The following is a 26513-nucleotide window of genomic DNA, read 5'->3' on the forward strand; positions in this document are numbered from 1 at the left end:
TAATAATCGCACTGTATTCTTCACCTCACATAATTAGGAACATTAAATCGAGATGTTTGAGATGGGCAGGGCATGTAGCACGTATGGGCGAATCCAGAAATGCATATAGAGTGTTAGTTGGGAGGCCGGAGAGAAAAAGACCTTTGGGGAGGCCGAGACGTAGATAGGAGGATAATATTAAATGGATTTGAGGGAGGTGGGATATGATGGTAGAGACTGGATTAATCTTGCTCAGGATAGGGACCGATGGGGGCTTTTGTGAGGGCGTAATGAACCTCCGGATTCCTTAATAGCCATTTATAAGTAATAATAATAATAATAATAATAATAATAATAATAATAACGGCAGTGTAGGTTAAAAAAGTGTGAGATGCATTGAACAGTCATATTCTAAGTATCTATGCGAGATAATGTCTCTATGATGAAATTTGCATTACTTAATTGGAGTGTCATAACGAACCAATCAACCGTATTTTATACATCATTATTTACATAGAAAAGGAAGATAGACTGTATGAATTATTTATAAATACAATTTACCATGCAATGTTTTGGGTGATACCCTGATCAATTTGATATAGCATTGTGACTGCTACGTGATGAAGTATTTCATAGAGGGTATGCAAAACGAACATGCGTATCGGCCTCTATCGAAGTATAAGTCAGAGGAATATGATTGCTCAATTCTCTCTTTTTCAGTAGAGTTCCGACTTGTATGAGATGACATTTAGTCATTGCCTATTATAATTACCATCAAGCATGCGACTCCAATACCCGCACCCCCGACGACTGCAGCGTGGTCCTTGACAAACCTCTCGGTGACGTTCAGGCAACCTTGTCTGAATACATTTCCAGGTATGTTCGAGCACTTCGGAACAAGCGACTGTAAAAAACAAAATAATAACGTTGCAACTTACTAATCCAACGATAAATCAAACCTCCTACTTCTTCATACCCCTCACCTAGATAAATTCCACTAGAAAGTACCATGATTAAAATAATGGAATCATATTGGCCTTAGGCCTATACCAATTTTGTTGGTTTTATTTGAGTACTACTGTAATAAAACTGTCATCACAAGAAGTATCGAACATCAAAATAATAATAATAATAATAATAATAATAATAATAATAATAATAATAATGATAACAGGGCTTAGAACTCCATAAAACTAAAACGATCCTATTTTACAGGGAAGTTGTAATTAAGAATAATGGAATCACAGTGTCAAACAAAATTATGATGGACATTGGACAGTCTCATGAAAGATCAAAACTGTGTACCTTTGTCTTTTTCCTGTTAGGGACATCAATCACAGTGCCATGAAGAAGAAATTAAATGAGACACGCATAAACAGGCTCAAACGAATCTTACAATCTAAACTGAATAAGGTCCCTGAGCCAAATAACGCCATGTATACCTTTAACGCCACCCTATTAAAATTTGTTAACGACACAAGTTTTCGGTAGTGCACTACTGTAGCCTGCATTCGCTTGCAATCTAGTGATGAAATGAGTTACTAGCTGTCCGCTGACATTTACGAGTGACATCATATTCCATCATTTTTCTGTTGTGTGATGATAGTGAATGGCTGTTCTTGTATCAAAGTAAGAGGCAATATTTTATTTTGTGTGTTGAGCAAATAACAACTATATTAAACTATATATTTTCTTCATCCTTAAACATTCTTCTATGTATAGAAAGTATTGCTATCTATAAAATTTGAAAATGTTAAAGAAACAGGCATGTCATGTTATCAAGTACTCAGTAGCGCTTTAACGCCATGTGGAGTTAAAGGTCTACAGACAAAACTCTAGGTTATGTTAGTACTAAGGCTGACAGTGCAGCATCAGTGTGAAAACATCAGGAAAATCACTAAGCTTTCAACTTACAAATATTCAGAATGTGCACTAGTGATATTGGTTCAATTGCTTATCGAACTCTTAATTTTTTTTTATTTTACATAACTTAACTTTTTGTTTTACTTATTGGAAAACATTCATATTAAACTAAGCTAAATGCTTTTGTGTTTAATAACCTTCTACTGTGTCACATTGTCTCTTTTTTTTAAAGTAAGGAGTCACTGGAAAACATATTTTCCTAATCCATCTGGTGTTTCAGTTTAAGATCAAGAATCTTTCATTAGTATTGGGTGATTTTGTATCTTTTATTAACAGAATCTCAAATTTAGTCGCTTAGTTCAATTTGTGTTGCTTTGGAAAAATAATTCATTAACAATTATAAGTGTACAGGTTACTAGAAAACAGGTGGCGTTAATTGGACAACCTGTTCCTAATAACGCCAGTTTACAAAGTTTTCCTATTTGAGTTCTAATTCTTGTTCGGTATATAATATATCCATTTTCATTGTGCTATTTTGTAAAGTTAAGATTACAGTTTCTATTTCATAATTTTCGTGTTTGTGCATAACTTATTTCCAGAGCAAATGTGACTGAAGTGTTAAGGTGGCGTTATTTGTACGTGTACCTTACCATCAATAAAGTGAATAACACATTCACCATGTCAGTCTGATATATTCAAACTGAACCAATACATCGCATGTAAATAGGATATGTAATAAGTTAAAAAATAAATTGAAACATAGCAAATTATGCTGCAGATTAATTACTTTTACGGATTAGACTCGACTACAGAAGAATTAAGCCTATGTAGTAGTCAAGAACGTCTTTAAATAACAACCAAGCAAGTCTGGAATTTTTTTACACTTTAAAATAGAATAAAATTAAATAAACATTTTATCACTCACTCACTCACTCACTCACTCACTCATTCACTCACTCACTCACTCACTCACTCACTAAGCCAACATATTAAAAACATTCTCAAGGTACTTAAAACATGTAATATTCATTTAAACCAAGAATATGATTTCTGCCCCATTCATTAACTGAACAGAACTTCAGAATACACGCTCTCGCATACATAGGCTAGCCTATGATTCTCTCACCACATGCACATACATAAGAAGTACAAATAGATGACTAAATACGACACATACTTTTCAGGTAAATGAAAACTTGTATAGCTGTTGAAATATTTAAGTGAAGTTATTTTTCCAGAATTCCTAAGTTCTGTATTTGAATATAGCTGCCACTTACTGAATCTCCACTACCGATATGCCGTTTACAGCAACTGTCAGGCACGTGGTCTTTCCAGTCAACCTCGGAGACAACACCACAGCACTGCAACTGTAACAAAAACATAACGGATTCTAAAAACTCATAACATACATTTCTTATTTACGGTACAGACGCAGGAACAAAATTTGGGCCACCTATTTTACAGAGTTCCAGATACATCGCATTGCGCATGTGCAATAAACAGGAGCGCCTAAATGTATGATACTTGTGGACAGTCTTGCGAAGCTTGTTGCCTGCTTAGAGGGAGTTATCAAGATTCGGCCCATTTTTAATTAAACAAATTATTATTCATGTTTGGTTTCGTAAACAGTATACAGTACTGGTATCCTCTTTAGATTTCTTAAGAAAATGCTGCTACTTTTGAAATCTGTCTAATTTTCTTCCTGCTTTGTCTACTACATATCTTTGCCGTCTGATGAGACGAGATATTGACCTGCAGATACATCTGTTCACAAATCCGGAAAGTTGGCCTATGAAAAACAGCCTATATTCATTTTCTGGACCAGACGTGACGAAATCTATGACACGGAACTATTAAATTCACTTCCCATCTTTAGTTATCACTGCAAAAAATGTTCATATTTTCTTAAAAACCATCATATAATAGGATATCAACTACCTCTGTGGTGTAGGGGTCTCTTACGCAGAGGTCCCGGGTTCGATTCCCGGTCGGGTTGAATTTCCTGATTGAGGTTTTTCAGGGTTTTCCCTCAAACGTAAGGCAAATGCCAGGAAATTCGGGCCACAACATCCCTGACTATCACCGGCCTCATTCATCACCAAAATCATATTCATAAAAAATCAGTAATACATATACAGTCGCCATCTAGTTCACAACAATAGAACCAGTCTCAACAATAGTACACAGGCCTTCGGATTTCACCCAAAAAAGATTAACTCGCGATATGACCAAAGATGTATAAATAACAGCGAGAGAAAAAAAATAGGATTCCATTGCTTTCTCTTCTGCAAATATTCAAAATTGTATGTTTTAATTATAATTCTCATGCATATTTTTTGTAGTATGTATTGGGTGTCTGTTTTTATCGCCTGCAAATAGAACTAATAATAAAAAAAACAAACCGTGTCAGTTCTAAAAAAAGTCTCACTTTGTAAAATTATGTTTTCATTATCGTACAACATTGTTAATATATGTAAATTAAAGAGTAGAGTATATCTCCAATTCGTGATGTGAGAAATGGCACTGTTAATAGCCCATAAAGCACAGGTTCGTGTTAAGATTGAAGAAACGGTGTTCGTGGATAAGTGCTTAGCACTTGGCTAACCTTATTTGTTTTCGACTGATATGTCCTCTTTCCAACTTTTTCTCTTTAAAATTATCCCTTCAGTTGCACGGTGTAGCCCAGAGTGGGACAAATAGTCGACGAGCTTAGGAATCACATCGATATTTAAAAATTCCCCACATTCCTTGCAAGGACGCGTTGTCCCTCATACTTATTTAAATGATTTCTCTCAACTTCCCCCTTTTGTCATTGATATTGTAACTCCGTCCGTATAATCTTACCTTCTCCTGAGTGTCGTCCCATGCGCGCTTGATAGCTCTGTTGTCGTGGTAAGACTTGAGAGAACGCTCCATCTCCTGCTCCATCGTCTTGTGCACCTTCTCGCGGAATACGTAGCCCAGAATGCCGCCGACTAACATCGTCACAAAGATGAGGAAAACGATCATGAAGTACTGAAACAAAATTGTATACGTGAGATAAAATAATTCTGAAGTTACTTTTAGTGATTATTTATTACTCGAATATACTTTAACGAACATACTCCATTCAGGGTTGGTGAGGTACCTGTACTAATACAAACAAAAACTGTGTTGTTCTGACGTAATATACGAGAAACCGAAGTAATCAGAATAATCAAAAGCAATTCAAAAAGAATTTCTCTGGCATTACATAATAGATTCTGATTTGTATCCTTACCGTGAGGAGCATGCATTTTATTTCCTTAAGAGCACCCAGACAGCCGAAGAAGGCGATGAGAGAAATGATGGCGCCAGTAGCAATGAGGATGTACACAGCTCCCAAAAATAAGTCTGTGCCCAGCAGGTCGTTCATAAAGGACTTGTCCACCAGAGTCCAAATGCCGATCCCCAGCACTGTAACGCCGCCAACCTGCGCAACATCGTCATTTTAAAAGTAACTTACTCAATCTGCGACATATATTTTATTATTATTATTATTATTATTATTATTATTATTATTATTATTATTATTATTATTATTATGTACCAGATCATCCACGTTGCTCGGAATTAACTGAACAGTTCTCTGTATTTGTAGCCTTTGGCTTTACTGGTTTCTACATTTCTTTTTTAATTGTTCCATTGTTGATTAGGCCTACGTTTGCAATTTTGGTAACAAGATATAAAGAAACCGTACTCTTTGTGCTGTCAGAGTCGTGGTTAACTTAACAGAATGTAGGTTAAATAAATTAGTTTTACAGATTGAGACATTGTAAAGGAGACAAAGAAACATAAACCGTGTGTTTTTCTGGGTATAAGACAAAGGGATTTAACACTGCCATAAGAAACTTACGTATAGAAACAATAAATAATAATATTATCATCAGTATAATGTATAATACCCAAGGTCTGTTATGGTCTCATGAGTCATTCTCGGTGCATCTTTTTTTTCGGGCGGCCTAGGGATATCTTCCCCCGGGGACGGTATTGAAGCATGGCTGTTGGAAGTCTATTACAATAAAGAAATAATTTAATAAGTGGGTCATTTTAAAAAATTAGCAGGCTTTGACAGTTTGTAAAACAAGAGAACGTCATTATCTATGGTTGTTAAACCAAAGTCTGATGTTCTCTCGTTTTACAGACTGTCAAAGCCTGCTAATTTCTAAACTGGTCCACTGATTAAGTTATTTCTTCATTGCTTCTATACATAGGTTTCTTAGGGCGACCAGCCTCATGGTCTAGTGTTTTACTTTTTTTTATTCTATTTAATCTTTATTTGTTTATTTAAGTCCGATCAGAGCTTCTGGCTATAGTTCATGAGGTCCCGGGTTCGATTCCCGGTTAGAGCACAGGAATTTTTCCTGTGTTCGTCTATGGTCTGGAATTTAGGTTAAGTTTAGATTTAAGACCTCTCCTGGCACCACATTATCATAATCATACTATCACATCATCGGGGTAATGTAACTCCGCCTTCCAGGCGCCCCAACCTCAGAAGTGGGTTACAACTAAGCCACGGCCAGGAGAGAAGACAGAAATGTCGAAAAGACAACCTGGTGGCATTGGATTTAAAAAAAAAAATTCTTAGGGCAACGTTAAATCCCTAATCCTATACCCAGAAAAACACACCGTATATTTTTCTTGCGTACGTAATACGTCCAACAATTTTTGTGGTCTATAAAGAGAGTGATATAATAATAATAATAATAATAATAATAATAATAATAATAATAATAATAATAATAATAATAATAATAATAATAATAATAACTATTCTGGACTTAAATTACTACGACATTTGATTTTACTAAAATATTCATAATTTATTTATTATAAATGTAACTTAATACGAGTATCACGTAGTATTTCTTCCTGTTTTAAAATGACGCTTCAGTAATTTGTTTATTTTCGTCTCCTCTACAATTTTTTAGAATTTGTAAAATTTATTCGTGTTAATGTTTTTTGTTTTGTAATCATTTCCTGGGTGTGCCTTGATTTTTAGTTATTTTTTATATATTATATAACAGTAAGCTCTTTCTGATAATCTGCTATTTTCCATTCTTGGAAAAAGTTTTATCCATTTCTCACGATATTATACAACTTTGCCATTTATTGAACGTATTTGAAACTCGTTTCTTATATCTTGAAATTTTACGTATCTTATCAACTTTTGTACAGCCTGTTATTATATGTAAGATTTCTCGTCAGCTGCTTGTATTTTTATATCCACCTTATACTAACACCCAAGTTTTGCATCCATAAAACAGCGCTGTTAACGTTATGATTTTCTAAAATTATATTTCAGTGCCTCTTTTACTTTGGTTTGAAGTTTTATATGAATTGCATTACATATAGTTTGGAATTTACAATTTATCGTTTATGTTACTGTAGTGTGGGTGCTTAAAAATTGACGTCAAATATGTTGAACTTTTTACTTTTTTCTTTATGTTGTTATCATTGCTAAAAATTCCATGTTTCATGCTTTCGAACTAATTAAACCAGATATACATGCGGTAGTACTGCGTGCAGCGTGAAATCATCACAACGACGGGTCTTCATTTAAGCCTTAAAGGAACATATTGACCACGGACAAACATCTACGTCCTGGTGGAAGCCAAACCCACTACTACAGGCTCCCACGCAGTGACAAACCTACGTGTTAGCTACTGCACGCTTGGCTGCCTTTATTATTAGAGCGTTATTTATAAAAATGTTTTATGGTTACTAGGATTAATAAAGACAGTTTGCCCTCTTCCTTTCTACCTATATATGCCAACCGTATGGTATTAGACAGCAAATGAATACCGGTAGTAAAGTCATCTTAGAAAACTACTTTGTCTCTAAAATAAACTACAATAACATTATTTTCTAGGTGTTTTTTCAAAATCATTTGCAAGTTCAGAAAGGCTGGTGGATATGCAGCAGTTTTAACATCCGCAACCTTAGCTATTATATTGAATGTAATTTATATTAATGTAATAATAGAATTATTCAAAATTACGAAAGATTTGAAAGTCATCTAACTTTGTTAAGAAGTACTGTTATAGAAAAATAATAATACACTTTTGTCCTTGAAAGAATGGGGTTTATTCAGGTATAAACGAATTTCTGAGAATACGCCACACCGTTAAATAGCTTATCTGCAGTAACCTCGCAACTATCTGAATAGGAGTGACAACATTCTTCTTCCCGTAAAGGGACCAATAAAATAAAGAGAATGGAGTCGAAATACTTTTACTAATGTTGGCGACGTCCTTTCTTGTGCAATCATTTTTGAAGCAATAGTTATAAGCCTGTTTTTAAGCACAATCGTAATGTCTATTATTATTTATTTTGCATCTATTTATTAGAAGACAAAATATTTATTATGTAAAATAAACACTCTCTAATGTATATTTCATTTTTGCACTGGTGTGGATAAAATTGACAACATTATTTGCACATAGAGGAACCACTAAAATAAAATAAAAAAGAGTGGAAGTAATCTTATGTTGACAACATCCTTTCTTGTACAATTCATGTTTGAAGTCATAATTAATTGATATGTTTAAATACAACCATAATACCTATTAGTCAGTATATCTTTTCATTAATAATCTTCCTCGTATGTAATAGTGAAAACTTTGTAACTAATTCAACAATTCATAGCATAAATACACGTCAAAAAATGACTTTCATATTCCATCGGCAAGTCTATCGTGCTATCAAAAAGGAGTGCGTTATATGGCAGTAAAAATGTTTAATAGCCTTCCTATCGATATAAAAAATGAAACTCAAAACATAAACTTATTTAGGGCCAAATTAAAGAAGTACCTAATTTCTCACGCCTTCTATTGCGTAGGTGAATTCATGACATTCAATAACACTTCATGAAATTGATACTAAAAATTTGTGTTGTACTAGTAAACTATATTGTAAATCTCGTCTGTATATATTTGATCTAGAATGTGACTATAAATTAAGACTTTATAATAGTATTGTTTTTTGACTTGTTCCATATTCTAGCTGTAAGCAATGTATGAATACCATGGAATGTTAATAAATACAATACAATACAATACAATTACTATTTATTTTGTATTTATTTATAAGACAGATTGCACAATATTGGTGTGATATTTATTTTATCATGTTGTTTCACTTCAAAATGTATAGTCTGAATTCGTAAGTGTCTCTTCTACTCGTTAATAGATTCTGTTGTTGAGATTGTATTAGTAGGGATATTTTGGGACAAAAGAGAATTTTCTGTGTCTTTGACAGAATTTTCACAATAGCACCTGGCAACATAGGTAACAAACGAAGTAAGTGCGATGATGAGTCATAAACTTAACACTTAATGCAGGCGAGTGGACAGCTGGATACACACACGGTTACTAGGCAACACAATAGCGTAGAAAATAATTGCGCAGCTATCATTGCAAGCATAGGTAGCTATAGGTGTATTCTTGCGCATCAATGCGAAACACATCTTACGAGCGAGTATGTAGGCTACTTAGGTCTATATTTATTTGCCTTTACGCTAAAATGTCATTGTTTAACAGCTCATTTAAATGTAGAACTATTGTAGACACGATGGAATCATTTGGAATTCATGAAAAACGATGAAATGAGATAGTGGAAATCGAAAATATCTTCGTTGGCTACCACCACAAACCTTAAAGTGCAATAAAACTATCTGTAATGGAACAATTTTACAATAGTTATTATTAGCGGTTTTGGAAAATTAATAGACAAAATATAAATTCAGTAAATGTTCACCTATTATTTCTTCTATCGCCAATAAAAATCGATTTGAACAAATAAGAAGAGTTCAGAGCCATAGTGGGCCAAGCACCATATATTAAAAATGTAGAAAACAAAGGTTAAAATTAAGTGAGTACCATAATGTAATGAAACATATAGCAAGTAATATAAAGTATGCACATTTATGTCAATCTTCATTAAACTATGATATTCATTTAACTTTAACCCTTGCTTTCTCCGTTTTTAATAAGTGGCGCTTGGCCCACTATGCTCTGAACCCTTCAAATTGTAATAATGCGTTGTGCTGACCACAGTCTATGTAAGTCCCGTTGTATGTTTGTGTAATATCAGATCGGGGAAAGTTTAAACAGGAACTTAGAGTGTTCCTCTATACAAATGTGCAAACTCTTCACGAATATATCTGAATATTTCTCACTAAAATGTAGTGAGGAAATGAACTTGACTTACAAATATGATGAAGTTGGCAATAAACATGCTGTACTTCATACACTGGCCACAGCCGTCCATCTCCTGGCCGTACCCCATCTTGTTTAGTTACCCACGATACCTGTAATGAGAAAGCACATTACAATGTACACGTTATAAGTATATACCATTTTAATATTTTTTGTATTATCGTGCAAACTTGGTTTGTAAACTACTAAACATTTAAAATATCAATTCCAGTCAATTGACCTGTCTTACTTTTTATTTATTTTACACAGTTAGTTCATTATAATGATACTTTAAATAAGTCTGCCTTCGCTTGTTTATTTCCACAAAACAGTAATTTATATAACTAGTGTGTAATCTTGGTAATTATGGCAGGAATGAATGTTTATAATGACGATTATACACGTGTTGCATACAACGTTTTATGCTATTCTATATTTTAATATAAAAAAAATTATTAGAATTTTACAAAATGTAATGTTATGACATAGTAGAGATGAGTACTGGATATGACGTAATATATTGGATGGTTGCTAAGTAACCGTTTCTAAGACATTTTTATTTTGTTGTTTTTTTTAAGCTTTTTCTTACAGGTACGTTGTATAAAATTGTGTTGTGAAGGCGGTGATGACGTCATGGAATATTAGTTGCTAGGTAATCTTTTCCGGCACCATGTCAGAATTAGGCCAATAATTGTGCACGATTTACAGCGTCATAACCAGCGTGTTTAAATGCTAGGATTGCATGAAATTATTTTATACACTATAATTACGTAACATAACAACGAGAACTTTAACGAAAATAAATCAACCTTCTCTTATTTTATTTTTTCCATGTAAACTTATTTTATACACAATATAACATAGCGATAAAAGTACAGTTTTAATGACAAATCTACCTTCTCTTTGTTTTATTTTTCCATGTAAGCTTGCTTTACCCTCCTGCTACCAAGAAGGGTAATAGGATTACGTGATTGGCGTGACCGGATGTAATTGGTGACATTTCGAAATGAGCATATTTCATGGTCAGTTCCAGAACCGAAATCCCATACGACAGAGTGCGCGTCTATCTCGCGAAACAAGAGAATATCGCAGGCCCCCTACTGCAGTTGTGGGAAGCACTGATGAAACGGAAGTCCGTCTGTGATCTTCCGAAATAACTGAGTCTTACCAGCTCATGTTGCGGGCTGCGATACCAACCTTTCGACCCCTCTTCCGTATAAAGGGGGAAAAAATCATTAGTCCGCATACCCACTATTTCACAATATTTGCTATATAATGCGCTTAGTGAGAAAGCACGTGTCGTTTAGTGACATTAATTTTTAATCGTGACAAAAAGATAACAATATTTTTATACACCTTGTTAGAGTTCGCTCGGGTCCCTGTCTGCAAACCACTGGTTACGCATCGTATTCGATCCACACAAGAAGCGAGAGATCGATATGACGCTAATATTAGTTCTGAGTAGCAATAATACTGACAAAATGTAACACAACACAGCGAACCGAAAGCTTTCTCGTGTCACAGTAAATGTCAAGGCTAGGTCATAGGCTTATATTAACGTTCCTGGCCCTACAAAGATTTTTTCAAGTTGAACTGGTGGCATGCGATTGATTGCTTTGGTACCACAAAGAAAATATTGAACGATTGCTGTTCTGCTTCGTCACCAAGGAAACCTGGATTAATTAGAAAACCTTCTGAAATATTTGTATCTAAAGACACGCTAGTCCTCTGTAAAGAACTTTTTTGGTGTGTTTGACAAGATGAATGGATTGGGAATAAAATATCACTTGGAGTGGCTACACAGTTCTGTGGTATAGGCTATCATAAATTGTTTGTGCAGTGTTTCTAGAACTATGGTTAACGAACCACCATTGCTCCTCGTCGAAGTGCAGAAAAAAATCAGAGTAATAGGCCTACATAGCAATTCTTTCGGTTAAATTTAGCTTTTTTTTTATATAAAGTAACCATAAAGTTTCATTTCCTAGTTTATAAAGACCAGAGATGATGAAGGAATAACTTTAGGAGGAACTTCAGCAGTCACTGGTCAACCATGGCGAACAAGGGGAAGGAATGACGACATGTAACCCGTCAGACAACAAGAACTTAGGCTGAACGTTCAGGAAGTGACTTCCTGGAATCGCACAATCAAGCTGCTTTGCTTATAGCAAGAAGTCCTTCCCTTCAAGGGATTATGTAGGCTATTATTGTTATTATTATTATTATTATTATTATTATTATTATTATTATTATTATTTCATGGGAGGGATGATAGTAGGGGGAAGAAGAATGAAGTGCATGAGATTTGCTGATGATATGGCGTTGTTAGCAGACTGGAGACGATACTAAGGAATATGCTACTGGAGCTAAATGACGACTGTGAGCAGTATAGAATGTTAATGCAAATATGACGAAGACCATGGTTATCAGAAGAAAATTAAAGAAGGTAAACTTGCGAATTCGAAATGAGGCGGTAGAACAAGTGGACAGCTTCAAATACTTGGAATGTATTATAAGTACGAGTAGTAACATGAGCTTCTGCCAAGAAGTCAAAAGGAGAATAGCTTTTAATAGAAAAAGAAGCATCTTCTGCATACTTTTGGAAAAAGAACTAAGAGATACTGAACGTGTGGCTGTATAGAGGAGAAAAATTAATATTACGACGAAGTTAAGAGAACCGACTAGAAGCATTTGAAATGTGGTTATGGAGAAGAATTGAGCCTGTGAAATGTGCAGGCAAAATATTAAATGGAGCTGTTCTAGAAAGAGTGGATGAATAAAGAATAATGCTAAAACTAATCAGGAAGAGAAAAAGAAATTGGCTGGGTCACTAGCTAAGAAAAAACTGCCTACTGAAGGATGTAGAAGGAAGACATGGTGAACTGGAAAAAAGTTCGGGACAACATTAAGATTTATAAATCGTATGCGGAGACTAAGTAAAGGGGGAAAAGAGGACAAATTGGAGAATGTTGTGTTTGCTGCTCTTGAGCAGAAAACTGTGAATAGATTAATAAGAGGCTATAAGTAAGTTGCGTTTATTAAGATATCTTTAGTTTTTATGGATTAGAAATCACATGTACAGCCGAAAATACAAATTATAACATGTACAGTAGTGGCAAAAAAAACGGACCGACGGAGTAATCAAAGTCCCTGAAATGAGCCACTGCGCATGCCATACCCGCATTCACAAGATAGAGAGTAATCTATCGAAATTGTTGTAGTTTCGACTGCTGACGTAGCCCATTTTCGAAAGCCATTAGAAAATAAGCTGGTAAAATTCATGTTCTGGGAATAAGTTAATTAAATAGTAAAATATCGCTGCAATCGAAAAGTATTGGGAATAAATTTGAATAAGGAACAAAAAAAAGTTTCCTTCCCAGGCAGGATTCGAACCACGAAAGTCTTAGTTACCAGTATATCGTGCTGTCACTGTGAACAAGGCTCTGAAATCAGCTACAAGAGTCGGTCCGGTTTTTTTGCCACTACTATACACCATTTTTATAAGAAAATTAATTAAAAACTGATATCTAACGAATCAAAATATGTTTAGAAAAGCAAGTTAAACCTACATAATAATTAGGCAGAGGTCGTTAGGATACTGAGTGAAAGTGACAGTGTTTATAACTGAGAATGAAAGTGTTCGAGAATCGCAACACCTGGCAAATGTATCTTGATAGAAATGGGTTTGACCGTCACCTGAAAAAGCATGGAAACCAAGGATGCAGCTACAGATCAAAGTGGTGAGGTCGATTGCTTATTAAATGAACAATAATTGCAACGACTTGATGGCAGTGACCATGAGTTAGCGATTGATAGCTCTCTTTTTTTTTTTTTCGCATGAATGTGTATTTATTCATACTTCCTACAAAATTCATATACAACACATTTTCTCATATGCTTAAGAGATCCATGTAATACACAGCTCAATAATTTATTGTGGTCCGCAGAATTATTAAATTGTTTAAAATGGTCCTTGCTTCAGAATTTTTTTGGAGGAAAAAAGAGACGCTAATATGCTTATTTTAATATCGAATCAAAAGTGGTATCATTTTTTTCAAGTAAAGAATAAGATACCAGAAATGGATATGATAAAAATATGCTCATTGCAGCTGGGAATGTTTCTTAGTGGTGCATGACAGCTTGATGAGGCTGCCTGCGGTGATGCCACATCATCTTGTTGCGTAATTAACTTCACTCACATCACTTTCAACCTCGTTGCATTGCAAATCCACGGCCTCCTAAAGCGAAGCTTGTAAATCACTAAAGAAATAGACCTAACTGAATGTCGCTAAGATTACAGGACTCTGCGGTTACTATGGTGACGTGCGCTTTCACACTCTTGAAACGAAGGTGAGAGGAAGTGATTCATAGAGAATCGTTCCACAATGCGTCATAAAACATATGAGCACGAAAGCAAGAAAAAAGTGAATTAGGCGTCCCTCTTAAGAACGGTGACGTAGCCTGTGTGTCAAAAGTTACTATTATTCATTCAACTTTTGGACAACAGAATGTTGTCGTGACAGAAGTTCTCTATGCATTGCATTTTTTTTTAACTATTTAGGAAGAGTGAACTAATCTAAAAATCAATGTTTACATATTTAACTGAAAAAAGAAGAATTAGAACTAAAGACGTGCAAAATGTATGATAATATATTCTCGAAGTTTCTCTAAAGGAGATCCGATCGGTCCATGCGGTCATCTTGTTGCGTAACGAACTTTATGAGATCCATTTTGTATGCCACTCATACGTCCTTCACTTCTTCAAATAGTTTTTTTAGTTCATTATTAGCGTCACATTAGCAAATGTCTGCTTTGTCAGGCATCGCAAGATATCCATTCAATACATGATGTGGTTAAAATGTCAATAGATAGACTATTTCAGCTGTATACAAATTAAGAAAGAAATATACATCTTGATTACACAACTTTTAACACTGTATCACTTCGGAATATGTATGATAAGAACTTTCTTGCGTTAAATATTTTAACGTACCTTGTTAACATGTTTCGACCTATTTTCGGTCATCTTCGGAACTGGTCGTTGTTGGTCTTGGTGCCTCTTGTTTCCTGTGTGGGTGCGTTCGTAGTGTGGAGTCAAAGAGTGTATGTGTTTTGAAATTGAGTTGTGTGTTGAGAATATCGTTGGGGTGTGTTTTCGTGTGTCTGTATATTTCATATTGTTGTAGTGTGTTGAGTTTCTGGCAGATCATTTCAAACACGTTACAAAGAACACATCACAGCCATAACAAAATTACAAAATACCTCCACATATGCAGAACACATCACAAATGCCAACCACACCTACAGACATGGAAATACTGCACATCCAACTAAAAAGCCAGAAACTCAACACACTACAACAATATGAAATATACAGACACACGAAAACACACCCCAACGATATTCTCAAAACACAGCTCAATTTCAAAACACATACACTCTTTGACTCTACACTACGAACGCACCCACACAGGAATCAAGAGGCGCCAAGACCAACAACGACCAGTTCCGAAGATGACCGAAAATAGGTCGAAACATGTTAACAAGGTACGTTAAAATATTTAACACAAGAAAGTTCTTATCATACATATTCTTCAGAAAGAAATGGAAAGCATCATCATCATATGCTTGAAGGATTTTTCCTTTGACCCATTCCATCCTTACTTTCATGAAGACACTGAAATCACACTACACATGAATAGACAACGGGACTAATTGATCATGTGGTCAGCATGACACAAGGCCACCTCTTAATACATAATTACAGGTACCAGTGTAGCTCAGGAGGTAGCGCGGGACTAATTGATCATGTGGTCAGCATGACACAAGACCACCTCTTAATACATAATTATAGGTACCGGTGTAGCTCAGGCGGTAGCGCGTTTGCCCGCTGATCCGAGGTTGCGTTTGGGCATGGGTTCGATTACCCGCTTGGGGTGATTACCTAGTTCGGCTTTTTCCGAGGTTTCTCCACTTGTAATGCGAATGTCAGGTAATCACATGGCGAATCCTAGACCTCACGTCGTCAAATACCATTTTGCTATCACCAAATTGTATCGACTCTAAATATTCTAGTAGTTGATACAGCGTCATCAAATAATCGACTTCAAAGAAAAACAACATAGGAGGTTCACTGAAATTATACACGCAAACACTGTCAAGCATAAAATATTTTACAGTAATTTGTTAAAAGAAAAGAATAAAACATTGTATCGAGTTCGAATTGGAGAATAATTATGGTAACAACAAAAGTAACAATAACTTCAACGTCCATCGAAATTATTTCCGCTAGAGGGCAGATTATATGTTCCGCATTTTGTTTGCTATGGGAACAATGCCGCCAATCGTAATGTTTCTTCTGTTGGGAATCGTTTGATCTGCGAGCAATTGAAATACGAAGGCCGTTCATAATCTTTGGGCTCTTCAGTTCCATCTACGAGTACCAGTGAAAGATTTAACATTGATGGAAGAAACACATTGCCTTGCTTTTGCCGGATGTAGACAAGGTCCCCTCACATTATAGGCCTACTTACTTGTAGTGCTACAATTCTCAGTTCATTACTGCTAACACACTTTTCTTTATTTTTGTTACTGACATTATTTTCGCGCCCTTTCACTTCTCTGGTATTTGGGTTTCGTTGTACGTTACGCAAAATTTTGTGTGAAGCTTTGAAATTAGTCACGCGTCGGTTACGATGATCTCACGAACTGAGAGACGGTTATTTAACGTAATAAACTTGTGTACGAAGGATAGAACACAGGGTTGTCCAACAGATCAGTCCTAAACTTCATAGAAATCATCAACACGGCTTCCTTCAATAGGGAAGTGAAGTCCGGAATAAATTTGTATAGTCTAAAGATCTTCAGCTATAATGAAGAATAATATTTTAGCTTTTCAACAATAGTCAGTACATATTTCTGCTCTTTTAAGTTTGAGCAGTAGCAAGACATTAAAAATGTTGTCCTTGAATCTTATATTTTAAATTTAATTGTATGTAAAATAGTTTAAAGCGAATAATTTATATATTGACAATGGAAAATCAGAATGAAAATTATGCTTCCAAATATGTTAAATCGGGGTATAAGTACTTATCGCCTCTCCACCCAAATCTCACCTTCGCCTGCCCGTGGTACACCCTGCTCTAACTGACGATACTCTGGGGATCGAGTCATGTAGGTACCCTACAAGCGTTACGCCTGGTTTGGAGGAAATTCCAAGATCAAAGTCAGTCCAGAAGCTTTAAGGTAGCAACCCTACCACTGGATCTACTCTACTCTGAGTCCGTAATCCATATAGAGAACATCTCAAATACTGGCAAGTCTACCCCTTTTCCTGCGACTTAGTTCATGGAGATCGCGGCTTTTTAGCTGTCCAGAACAACACGAGCCATTTGCGCTTAAACAACGTTGCCTAGTTGCAATGTTAAGACTCAGTCGCTGTTAGTTATTGTAATTTAAATATTACATGCGGCTAGACAAAATATTGTAGCCACAAAGAAGATGATAGTACGAACTAACTCGCATGAAAAGCATTAAACAAATTTAAGATGACAAGGAAAACAGCTGTTAGACAATTGAAATCGGAACGGATCAACGAATGATGCAAATCCATCTACAGTGATATGAAGATATTTATGTGAAATCTAGAAAAAAATCTGAAGTTAAAAAGTGTGTAGAAATTAGTTACCGGTAACTAAGAAATAAATAACCAACAGTAGTTATAAATAAGCAATAAATCCTTTATTCTCGTAAATATATTTACTAACACAGATACTAAATGGCATTAATACAGACTCCTCCATGCATGACGCAACGGAAAGTACAGAAACGTTGCTTCCCACATCCACAGTGTGCCTGTCGTACTCACAAACGTTCAAGGGCGTTTGTCGGCGTTGCATGCGTGCAGTTAACCTCAGAGTCTTGTGAGCTACTAAAGGGATTACTCATTCGCACGTAATTTATTGCAAACTATTGTGTTTTTTTCTAATTCTTCCTAATTTTCTGAAAGGATTACTCATTTGTGTGTAGTGTAGTGCAAGCTATTGTGTTGTTTATAATTGTTTGAGAATGGTGTATTGCATGTTGCCGACCACATCGACATGCTTATCACTGAGAGCTGAAATGGGTTCTGGTGTATGGGATTAAAAATATTCATTGTTTATCTGCTCGTTGTAGGGGTCAGAGCATTTAGAAAACTTCAGGAGTAAAAAAGGAATTTGTAAAAATTGAAAAAAAAAAAAAAAATGGAAAATTTCAACTTAAAATAGGAGTTATTCTAACTTCTACGTAGTAATTGAAATGAGAAATTATGTCAATTAATTATGTACATTGTAATTTTAATTTCGGATTTTTGTTTTTACTTTGTGATATAGACTACATCTACTTAATTGAATCATTTGGGTTGGGATTCATGTTCTTCAAATTTACACTAGCGTGAAATTTGTTGCTAGTGCTAAAATTTGGAACCTAAGATCATTGTTCTGTAAACACAATTAAGATAAGCTCAAAATTGTATTAATCTAAGAGATATTTTTGGAAGTATCGGTAGTCATGTGGTTGCTACAGAAACTGGTAACATAAGTGCAACAAATAATTCCGACCCGAACGATGATTTGTTTTCGTTTTTCTCAACAAGGTTGATCGGAAACTCCTTAGCAGTACCTATGATACAGTTTAGGCCTGCTGGCAGCTTTGCATCTAGGTCGCCGTGACCCAGTCCGACTTCGAAGGCAAAACAATAATGGCTGAAAGTGAAAGTTGGACAGCATCCCGCCTTGCAGCGGCCCATCGGTTCATGCTGCTGCTATTGTGTGGTGGAAATACACTGTTTTAATTACAGAAGCTTGGATTGTTCAACACGACGGAATTATATTTGAAAAATTAGCGATGGATCATGAATGAGAGGATGAACTATCCCATAAGTTTAGAAAGAACGTCACAACCTTCGGATATTACTCATAATGTGGCATTGAATACTGGAACAAAGCCCTCATATGTGGTATATGATTTCCTAATATTTGCATGGACGACCTGAAGGAAAGCTATCATAGAGGCGTTCAGAAGCCAACATGATTAACTCCATTTTTGGTTATTTCAGAGTTTATAAGTTGGCAATGTATTAAATTGACCATATTTTCAGTGGTCAATGTGATTTGCTCCATAGTTCAGTAAAAAGCCCACAGACTGCAGTATTCTTCTCGACTACATCACAGAGTTAATAGTGTTTAAATTTAACCTTGAATATCTCAAAATCTTTGGAAAAGGAGTTAATCATGTTGACTTCTGAACGCCGTTTATATTGGGTTCCTAATCCGGTACCTTCCAAAGTCAAGATCGGCATTATGTCTGTTAATGCGTAGAATAACCGATAAATACGGCTTGATACAATGGAGTTTATTAAAACAATAAAATGTGAAAATAGACTTAAATTATTATCGTTTTACGCGAGAAACAAAAGAAATAGAGATATGTAGAAAGAATTATTGGTGATTTAAATCCTTACTGCAATAAATAGGCTAGGTCTAGTCGAGAGAGAGAGAGAGAGAAAGAGAGAGAGAGAAATAACTCGTCCGGCCTTAATTAAGGATGACCACGAGGATCCGGAAATTAATAGCAAATAAATATAATTAATTAAATGTGAATAAATATGCAGTGATACTAACGAAATAGTGTGCTGCTATCTTTTTAAAATTATTTGTTATATTTTAGTAAATCAATTATAAGATGTGATGGCAATCCGCAAATAGTTTCAATACTTAAACGTTCGTAAGTCACGTTTCACTTGTTATTTTTAGCTTATATCTCAGATTTTATTGTACATATGAATTCTTTTAATTTATTGATATTACATTAAAATGTGTACAAATAGGCTATTATGTTTCTGCAAATTGGTTACATATAATAGAAGTCCAGAAACAAAGAAAAATAGTATGTCAATCTCATTTAGACTATTTTGTTCAATTTCTTACTAGATAATATCCTCTCTAACCCACCATGTTTCCTGGAGTACTCGAAAAACTATATAAATTTCTTCTCCGATTTTTAATGGACGCCATTGTACTCCCTTTGTGGAATAGTAGTAGATTGTCGATCATCGGCTGCTTTATATGCGGCTTATATAATTGAACGTTTATAAAATTATTCAAGAAGTATACCAATTATATTCTAAGTAAAGAAGATGGATATGAGAAAAAGAAGGAGAAAGATAAGATGATGTAGAGGAAGGTGATGAAGGAAAGGAGTAGGAAAGCAGTGGCGTGAAAAGAAGAGAAGGAAAAGTAGTTGAAAAGAAGACGAAGGAGAAGGGAAAGGATAAACAGAAGAAGGGACTGGATTTGTAGAATAGATAGGAGAAGGAAATGGGGAGAAGGAGAAAGAGAAGTGAATGAGACGAACAACATGGAAAACGAAGTAGCCGAGAAAAATAAAATGATAAAAAGAAACATGGAGTGGATTAGGTGAAGAGAAAGAAGAAGAAAAAAAAGGAATGTTTTTGGACTTTAAAAAGGAAGTGTACATATTATTATTCTTGTAAACTTTTCTCTAACATAAAAGTGGACTCTTAAGAATATTGTCTGCATTTTTATATTAGTTAATTTTATTTAATTTTTTAATGTATGCGCTATTTTTATTCTTGTATTATTGTGCATATTTTTACTTTTTCTTTTTAAGAACACTCCGAGAAGAAGCTTTGGCTTTTTGAAGAGAGTTAATTATAAATTATGTCATTTGAAACTTTTATAAAGGAGCTCAATAAATTTTATTATTTTTGAATTGGTTATTTAACGACACTGTATCAACTACTCATTTATTTAGCGTCGATGAGACTGAGAGATGGTATTTAGCGAGATGAGGCCGAGGATTCGCCATAGATGACCTGATATTCGCCTTTCGTTTGGGGAAAACCTCAGAAAAAAGCCCAACCAGGTAATTAGCCCAAGCGGGAATTGAATCCACACCCGAGTGCAACTCTGGATAGGCAGGGAGTCGCCTCAGCCGACTGAGCTACGCCGGTGACCTAATTTTATTATTATTATTATTATTATTATTATTATTATTATTATTATTATTATTATTGTTGTTGTTAAATGCATATAGAGTGTTAGTTGAGAAGCCAAAGGAAAAAAGACTTTTGGGGAGGCCGAGACGTAGATGGGAGGATAATTTTAAAATGGATTTGAGGGAAGTGGGATATGATGGTAAAGACTGGATTGATCTTGCTCAGGATAGGGACCGATGGCGTGCTTATGTGAGGCCAGCAATGAACCTCCGGGTTCTCTAAAAGTATTATTATTATTATTATTATTATTATTATTATTATTATTATTATTATTATACAGGTAAGAGAGGGAAGTTGAAGTATAGGAAGGAGAATAAGATAAATGAGAAGTAAATGTAATAAAGAGAACATGAGAGCAGGAAAAGAAGCATAGGCCTAGGCAGAGTATAAATTTAATAAGACGTAATGTGGATGAACAGGGAGAATAATATGGTGAGTGGGAGTGAATGCAGATGAAGATTGAAGAGGCGAGGAACAAGGCTGAAGGTCGTCGATAAGCAGATGACTAAGAAGACGGATGAGATTGCGAAGCAATACTGGGAAATACAAAATACGTAAATATATTCGTACTGACTATTAGCTGTGTGGAGCTAACATGATAGGTAAATTTAAAAAAGCTAAAAGAGAAAAATATCTCGAAATATGTGTAGAACTGTCTCCGTGTCACGGTGCATTTAATCACTTAGCGACAGACGATTAGCGACAGACAGCTAACGAAGACTGATCCTGGCACTGCCAGCCCCCGTGAAGGAATCTGCGCGTCAAATCCTTCTTAACTCCACGGAAAGTTTCCAACGCCTACATGAGTTTGCTCATCCGAGGTAAAGCTTATCTAACAAGGGTGGAACGTAGAGAAAGAAGAAGACTTTGGCTAAGTGATCTACAGCGGAAGTCTATGCAACAAGATAGAAAATCTACTTGACGTAGCCTATTTGTCTAACAACTAGGAGCTTATAGTTTTTAAGGGATCCTAGGACTGATTTTTTACGAAGAGTAAAAAAATCAATTTTAGTTTTTATAAAATCATATACACCTTACTTACTTACTTACTTACTTACTTACTTACTTACTTACTTACTTACTTACTTACTTACTTATGGATTTTAAGAAACCCGCAGGTTCATTGTCGCTCTCACATAAGCCCGCCATCGGTCCCTATCCTGTACAAGATTAATCCAGTCTCTATCATGATATCCCACCTCCCTCAAATCCATTTTAATATTACCCTCCATCTACATCTCGGCCTCCCCAAAGGTCGTTTCCCCTCCGGACTCCCAACTAATACTCTATATGCATTTCTGGATACGCCCATGCGTGCTACATGCCCTGCCCATCTCAAGCGTCTGGATTTAGTGAATAATTTTTAGGGAAAAATTGTTCCGGGGCCGGGTATCGAACCCGGGATCTTTGGTTTAACGTACCAACGCTCTACCAACTGAGAGCTACCTGGGAGCTCTACCAGACACCGATCCAATTTTTCCCTCTATATCCACAGACCTCAAAGTGGGCTGACAGCTGTCAAGCAACCAAAGTTGAGTGCACACTAACTCTGTGTGACTTAAATTGTGGCTTTCTGTTAACGAATTTTTTAAAAATTATTCAAATCAACTTTATAGGGAGTTATACCTGAAAGCTTGATTTGCATAATACACGTCACTGTTCGTTAACAGAAAGCCACAATTTAAGTCACACAGAGTTAGTGTGCACTCAACTTTGGTTGCTTGACAGCTGTCAGCCCACTTTGAGATCTGTGGATATAGAGGGAAAAATTGGATCGGTGTCTGGTAGAGTTCCCAGGTAGCTCAGTTGGTAGAGCGTTGGTACGTTTAACCAAAGGTCCCGGGTTCGACACCAGGAACAATTTTTTCCTAAAAATTATTCAAATCAACTTTACAGGGAGTTATACCTGAAAGCTTGATTTGCGTCTGGATTTAGTGTTACTAATTATGTCAGGTGAAGAATAAAATGCGTGCAGTTCTGCGCTGTGCAACTTTCTCCATTCGCCTGTAACTTCATCCCTCTTAGCCCCAAATATTTTTCTAAGCAAACACCCTTAACCTCTGTCTCTCTCTCAAAGTGAGAATTCAAGTTTCACAACCATATAGAATAATCGGTAATATAATAATTGTTTTATAAATTCTTTCAGCTTTTTTGAGAGCAGACTGGATGATAAAAGCTTCTCAACAGAATAACAGGCATTTCCCATTTTATTCTGCATTTAATTTCCTCCCGATTATCATTTATATTTGTTACTGTTGCTCCAAGATATTTGAATTTTTCCACTTCTTCAAAGGATAAATTTCCAATTTTTATATTTCCATTTCGTATCATCTAGGTCTACCTTGAATATTTAGGGAGTTGATAGTAAGAGATTTTTTGTATCTACTTCTTCTTTGAGGTCCAGGAGCAATTTTTACATAGGCCTGCTTCATACGTTATTATTGCATCCTTTTCACAAATTTGCCTTTTTCTTGAAACCACAATTTTAGAAATTATATATGCTCCATTCGCATTCAGTTTTCAACGAATTGAGTCAAAATATTCGTACGTTTTGTACATATATTATCTAAGATCTAACATTGAAAACTCTTAAATATCTTGAAAATTAGAAACTAAAAAAAATATATGTAAATGAAAAACATGAAGAAATAAAGATCTTATTTGAAAACATGTAATGTGCCTAAGCTAAGATATCGTGAATATCTCAACGTTAAACTGTTGCCCGTGAATCAGTGTCCTTACGAAATAAATATGAACTTGCTTTATTGAAGTGTGATGCGCATGGAACATTTTGATTATATCACTAATTTGTATACGTAATTAAAGTAAGATTAGCTTCGAAACTAGCAATCCGATTGAGCTGAAACAATTTAAACAATGAAAGAAATCGAATTACAATTGTAAAAATTTCAAAACTCAGTCCTGCTGCTGTCCCTTAATTTAGGTATTACGCAAAGCTAATGTTTGTATTGCTTCATTTAACGTTTCATCTTAATTACAAAATGCAATCCTATCCAGAATCGGTCATGGCAATCACCATATGAAGCGATCGGTCCAATTTCAACTTATGTAGATATTATTAACTTTTTTTTTTACACAAAATCAATATGAAAAATTGAAACCAATAATTGCCACATCCACCGACTGCACCGACACCAATTAGCAATTCCATTTCCGTAATCTAATTACTGCGTTTCCATGGAAACTTACCTAGGAAACTGTAGTTCTGTTGTCAGAAAACTGTAGCGTTTCCATGATAAAATACTTAAAAAAATTGTTGTCTGACGTAACTACGGCGTTTCTAGGGAACCGATTTGAGAAAACGTAGGTCTATTTTCAAAAACCAACTACAGCGTTCCCGTAACAACCGTAGTTAGGAAATTGATAGTAATATGATATTCATCTTTTGCGGTAGCAGCAGTAGACAATTGAGGCACTCAGAAGCAAAGTGATACAAGTGACATTTAATAAGCTTTGAGATAAGTGACTTTGAAGTTGAAACGGAAATTAAAATATCTGTTATAGAACTATGTTGCTGTAAATTTACAGTTGTATATGTTGGCACCTATATTTTTTAACTTATAAATAGAAATTATCTATTCTAAAACTGTTGAGGTAAAATAGGGTCCTAAAGTCACTTGTATTATTTTGCCACGAAAATAGTTTTGTGGAAAAGTAATATAAGTGCAAGGGTTTTTCGGTATTTTTATATTATTTAAAACAAGAACAAGGACATTGCTTACAACATTGAAACTTTTCTGTCTTAACAGCACTTGAGCTTTCTTATTATCATAATATAACAAAACATGTGTCTGTATAACCGAAAGAATCAATCAATCAATCAATCAATCTTCTTAATGTGTCCAGTTGTTTGCAGACAACATAAAGCCAACTATAGTCCACTGTAGTATTTTCAGTTCTTCTTTTTCATAGTAAATTAGGGGTATTTTGATCGGTGTTCATTATAGATGCCTGTTGCTTGTAGCCAGAGGTAGGGTGTAGTCAATATATACTGCAGAGATGTGTTTTCTGCAACTGATACTGATGATTTTAATTGACTTCTTTTGTGGTTTATGGATGGACAGTATAGAAGAATGTGTTCCAGATCTTCATCATGATTATTACACCACATACAAGTAGGAGTATCAGAAAGGTGAAATCGGTGTAGGTACAATTTTGTGACAATGTGATCTGTTCTGACTCTTATTAAAAATGTTTGAACATATCTGGGCAAGTTTTTGTAAATTTACAGGTCATTCGGTTTCTTTTTAACGGACTGTAAAATTTTTCCTTTGTCAGAAGAGACCCAATTGTTGATCCATAAGTTTATAAAATGAAACTTTACTGAAGTAAAGGCACTGAATAGAGATATCACTTGAAGAGGTCCTGGTTGCAAATATGTTGCCTGTTTCGCAACGTTATCGACTTTCTCGTTTCCAGGTAGACCACAATGACTAGGTATCCATTGAAATTTTATTTTCTTTTGGAGTTTTTTTAGTTCACTTAGTTGTTTCTGAATTGAAATAATTCTATGTGCATATAGGTTTGGTACATATTTGATTATATTAAATATAGCCCCCTTGGACTCGGTAAGTATTCAAATACATATTTCAGAAATTTGAGTAACACACTAAAGAGCAGCATGAATAGCTAGCAATTAAGTGTCAAGACTGGAGGAGGCTGAACATGGTATGAAGTAATTTTCTTGATATTTTGGAATATAATACCCTGCTCCTGATGTTCCATCATCAGGGTTTAGAGATTCATCTGTATAAATTTGAAGGTGATCCTTATATGAGCTGCAGAGTAGTTCCATGGCATTTAACTTAAGAATGTATGAAGGATCATTTTTTAAATGATTTCGTAGAATTTGTAGGCAATGTTCTGGAATTATCCATTTTCATAGAGGAATTTCATTTACAACTGGAGTTTTAGCAATGAGTGTGTCTGTGATATAGACTGGTATTTCCTCTTTGTTTATTTTGTAGAAATTACATAGGATATTATCTGACAGTTTGAAGAACATCTGAGATCTGGATGAGGCTTGCAATTTTAAATGTATTTTTAGATCCTTTTTTAATACAGAGTGTCTGATTGGTTGAATATTATATTCAATTTCTAGGGCAACAGTTGCTGTGGTTTTTGGTACTCCGAAAAAAGAAATTCAGCCTTAGTCGTTGTTCATTACGTCACTAGGTTCATCTAATGAAGTCATATCTCTCTCTGCTGAAACATCTATGTTTCTGTCATGAAGTGCATCTGTAGTGCTCCTACCGCGAATATTCCTTCAACTTCCTCTTCCACGCACTTTTCCACGTCCTAAGTTCTTATTATAGGCCCATCCTAATGCTTCAGGTCATCAAAGAAAGAGTGGTGTATGAGTGGGATGAATTTCTTTA

General features: G+C 35.2%; 1 protein-coding gene and 1 long non-coding RNA gene across 3 annotated transcripts in view; one reads left to right on the forward strand and one right to left on the reverse strand.

Moving 5' to 3' along the window:
* LOC138714948 (uncharacterized) overlaps positions 1–26513 on the forward strand; it is a 225612-nt gene that overhangs the window by 122003 nt on the left and 77096 nt on the right. The gene's annotated exons all lie outside the window — the stretch shown is intronic.
* Tsp74F (Tetraspanin 74F) overlaps positions 1–26513 on the reverse strand; it is a 70411-nt gene that overhangs the window by 10638 nt on the left and 33260 nt on the right. For both annotated transcript variants that reach the window (XM_069847257.1, XM_069847258.1), the window contains exons 2-6: positions 10072–10171; positions 5102–5293; positions 4687–4857; positions 3120–3209; positions 752–883 (exon numbers count right to left, since the gene is read on the reverse strand). In XM_069847257.1, the coding sequence (XP_069703358.1) occupies positions 752–883; positions 3120–3209; positions 4687–4857; positions 5102–5293; positions 10072–10149 (663 nt within the window). In that variant the 5' untranslated portion in view covers positions 10150–10171. The remainder of the gene's footprint in view (positions 1–751; positions 884–3119; positions 3210–4686; positions 4858–5101; positions 5294–10071; positions 10172–26513) is intronic.

The sequence above is a fragment of the Periplaneta americana genome, chromosome 15 (assembly GCF_040183065.1).
Source record: "Periplaneta americana isolate PAMFEO1 chromosome 15, P.americana_PAMFEO1_priV1, whole genome shotgun sequence".
Classification (NCBI taxonomy): Eukaryota; Metazoa; Arthropoda; class Insecta; order Blattodea; family Blattidae; genus Periplaneta; species Periplaneta americana.